Source organism: Chelonus insularis, unplaced genomic scaffold, assembly GCF_013357705.1.
Source record: "Chelonus insularis isolate UGA/USDA-ARS -01 unplaced genomic scaffold, ASM1335770v1 contig_50_pilon, whole genome shotgun sequence".
In the NCBI taxonomy this organism is placed as follows: Eukaryota; Metazoa; Arthropoda; class Insecta; order Hymenoptera; family Braconidae; genus Chelonus; species Chelonus insularis.
Genome location: NW_023276619.1, coordinates 87436 through 91468, shown reverse-complemented (window position 1 = coordinate 91468; position 4033 = coordinate 87436). Strand labels below are relative to the sequence as shown.

The window sequence follows — 4033 nt, the reverse complement described above, 5'->3', positions numbered from 1 at the left end:
GATTCTATTGGAATTTTTTAATATTTGAATTTTAATTACAATAATTAAGGTGTCATTGCAATCAAATTATTAACATGGAAATTTAAATATTAAGGAATTTTGATAAAACAGCTTTTTACACTGAATTACTTTTAAGATTTTTGCTTTTACCATCGTAATGGCGGAAGAAATCGAGGAGAGTGGTAGAAGAATTACAACACTCAAGGGCCCCAAGGTACCCTTGTAGCCATCAGTAAACAGACTGCCGTCAGATTTTAATATGTTGCTGTCTTTTAGTTTTCTAAGCACAGAAAAAGGTAAGATCAACGTCAAACGTCAGATAATTCCACATAAAGGAAGCAGACGGACGTAAGTCTGTCGACAGATTCTGATGTCAGGTCCTGGCTACTAGGGTAAGGCATTCGTAGCCGAGGGCGTAGCATTGAGCAAGGTCATCATCTTCAGGAACGTCAAGAAGACAAAGGGGTCTACTATCGGATCGGGATTACTATGAACTCTATGTTTTTTTAGACAAAGTTACTATTCCATTTCATTACGGTTGGATATTTATACATATAACAAAACTGCATAAATTAGAAACGTTCAACGCGAGCAGAAAAAGTTAATTTGATTTGGATTTGAATTTTTTCAGGCAATAAAATCATATTAAATTGTATACAGTCCTATTGAAGAATCTAAAAAAATCACCTCCATTTGAAGAAAGAATTGTTATTGCAGTAATCTTATCTCCAGCACAAAAGGGAAAGGAAACTTACCTATTGAATCGTTCACGCATTAAATAGGATTTAGATTATTTCTATAATAACACTAAGTTGGACTCATTATATTTTAATTGGAAAAATAATTGTCAATAAAATTTAATAGGAAATTCCGATGCATTTTTCCCATTGAATAAGAATACAATTATTTAAATGTATTTCTGAATATTATGACTTTTATGTCTCTGAATGCAATCCAAGTAATTATTGAATGCCTTTTTGAAAATTCCTTAATTTTGAGTAAAACTGCAATTTTCAATCGTCAAATTTAAATACTATCTAGTACTATATATGTATATCTATAACTATATACTATCTAATACGTATTATGTCTCTAATCTATTCCGCTTAAATTAGCATCTTTGAGGTTATGATTTATCAATACTGATATCGAGACTTTTAGATTTTTCTCCTTCAGAAGATTCAAATTTTTTTTTATGTGATCTTCTAATCGAAGTAGATTGTTCCAATCTCAGGTATGACTTGGCCTCTAAATTATTGAAAGATGTCTTTATTGATGGTAGTATTGGATTGTTTTTTTCCAATACTTTTTTAGGTTTTTGAATTAAATAATTCTTGAGAAAACTCATTTTTAGCACTGTTTGAACAAGATTCATATGTTTCCAAAGAACAACATTTATTATTACTATTTTCTCTGTTATCTTCTATCAGTCGAGATCGTCGTACTTTTGCCCATTTATCTGTGGATTTTTTTTATTAAACTTATTAATTAACATAACAAATGATTTCAATAATAGTACGTACTATACATTACTCAAGTACATTTTTAAATAATATAATTTTTATTATTTATAAAATTTGAATAAGTTTAATTTTGAAATTTATTATGTATTTAAATTCCGGAAGAATAATTTTCACAGTTGTAGGTGGCGTGACGATACATAATGGCGATAATTTCCATTAAAACGCGAAGTAATCCACCAAACTTTACTCATTTTTTCACGAAAACTATTAATTTGCGAGTATAATGTTAGATACCATTCCCATTATCATAAGTAAGAACCGATTTCACTAGAGTTTCTAATATTTGTCACGAACTCCTTTTTTATGTATCCTGTCATAAAACAGCCCTTTTAAAATACCTTCCAAGAGAAATCGTCCTAACCCTTTTTTTTATATTCTCCAAACTTCCAAATTTTAAGTTCCCAATTCGTTACGATTTCACCAAAGTGAAATCGCTTCCTGTTTACAGGTTCATATCATTTTTTCTACTCTAGTTACGTCACAGGACTCTTACCCTTTCCCTCGAAATTTAGACCCTTTAAATAAGAATGTTCCCTAGGATTAAGCAATCAGTTTTGTCAAAATCTCTGTACGAAAAGCATCTCATCTCAAAACTTTAATGTACTTAAGTTACTAAATAAAGATTAAGTTCACTTGAAGTCTTGGTATCCAACAATAAGTTTCCATATCAGTTCGTTTTTATTGTTTTTTTTTTTTTACATATCGTATATCCGGCTTCGCCATAAGTGACCGGATATCCTGTATTTATTTATTTTAATAAATCACTTTATTTAAATTATCGATTAATTATAACTGACTAATAGAATAATTGTTGATTTGGAGATGATCAAAATAACAGTTTATTTTATAATGAGTAATCTAATAATGGAAATGTGATCCACAATAGCATTAGAGCAATGTGGAGGGGGAAAAAAAAGGTTCTCAGTGTCGCACGATATTGCGTCATCTACTGTTAGTCGGAAAGTTGAAAGTTTCTAACGTGATACTGTTTAGTGGTGTTATTTAACAACATCCAGTAGATTACATACAAAAAATTATTATTCATATCCAAATATCTTATAACTCATTATAAGATTATTAAGTTATTGATTAATTAATAATGTTTAATCCAATGCAAACGGATTATTATCGGTTTTGTAAAGCAGTGCGAAAGGGAAATAAACTTGCAGCACAGAATTTGATTCTCAATGATGCTGTTCTGAACATTCTCAAGGAAAGAAACGAAACGCTTCTTCATGTCGCAGTTAACAAAGCTTCCGTTGAAATGACTAAAAATCTCATAAAACATGGAGCTAATATTAATATTTTAGATGAAAATCATAAAACTGCTTTAAAAAGAGCTTGGACGACTATATCACATTATCAACGTGAACTTGACCAATACATCTATAATTGGGGAAAGAATTTTGGTTATGAAGACTGCTGTGCAAATATTATACGTAATAAAAAAATAATAGAAATTCTACAGATACATGTAGTTAAGTTATGTGTTGCTAAACTTGAAGTAAATAATGGAAATTTTAATTATTTAATACCGTGTCAACATTTTATAGAAAATGAATTAGAGCAAACAATTGACATAAAACATTTTGAAAAACAATGTGTAAAAGAAGTTGAACAACTGAAAACAGAATTTATTGATACAATTAGTTTTTATGATTTACTAACAAGACGGAATTATTTTCCAATGAGATTTGTTAAAAATGAAGAGGTTGAAAAAACCTTGAATAATGAAATTTGGAATACAAAATTTCCATTGTATATAGATATCATCAGAAATCGTTTTCAAAAAATAAAAATTCAAAAAAGACTGCAGAATCCTGCTAAAATATTTTTTAGAAATCATATCAGCAAAGAGTTACCCAACGAATGCATTGATATGATATTTAGTAATTTCAATATTGAAGAGTTGAGCATGTTCGTCCGAAGTTATAAAACTATAGATAAAAAAAGGAAAAAAAAATAATGAAATTAATGAAAAGATCTGGACTCCTATCAAAAACAGCTTACTACATCACTTCAGATTTTTGGTTCATGGTTTTCCTGAAGAATAAGCACAAATGTGGATGTAGTTGAGAAAAAAATCAGTTTCAATGGCAACCGTAGCTTTTTAGTTTAGTTTTGATGAATGGATTACAATGTTAACAATAAATATGATGCAGAAATTAAAAGGATATTTTCTGTTTAACTTCTTCAAATGATGTTCAGAAAATTAAAGATTTATATTTAAAATATCATAAATGCCTTTGTCGAATTTATATAAACAGTTTTATATTTTTATAATGTAAAAAAAATACATTTGTAGTTTTTAAATATTTGTTCTTGTTTATTTATCCTATTCATAAAACATTTCAAAAGATAAATCGAGACAGAAATTTTCATTTATGTGTTCTAGCAATGGAAGGTGTAAGATGATAAAACATTATTAGTTTGTGCCCTGATGACAAAATTCCCATTAGTTGAAATTCGTAATTTTTTCATCTTTTCGTTTTTTTATTTATAACAATATT

At 28.6% G+C, this 4033-nt stretch overlaps 1 protein-coding gene across 1 annotated transcript; it reads left to right on the top strand.

Moving 5' to 3' along the window:
• Positions 1-1649: 1649 nt before the first annotated feature.
• Positions 1650-3743, top strand: LOC118070124 (uncharacterized). The gene is made up of 2 exons (XM_035088555.1): positions 1650-1748; positions 2183-3743. The coding sequence occupies exon 2, from the start codon at positions 2623-2625 to the stop codon at positions 3487-3489; it is 867 nt and encodes a 288-aa protein (XP_034944446.1). The 5' UTR covers positions 1650-1748; positions 2183-2622; the 3' UTR covers positions 3490-3743.
• Positions 3744-4033: the final 290 nt, after the last annotated feature.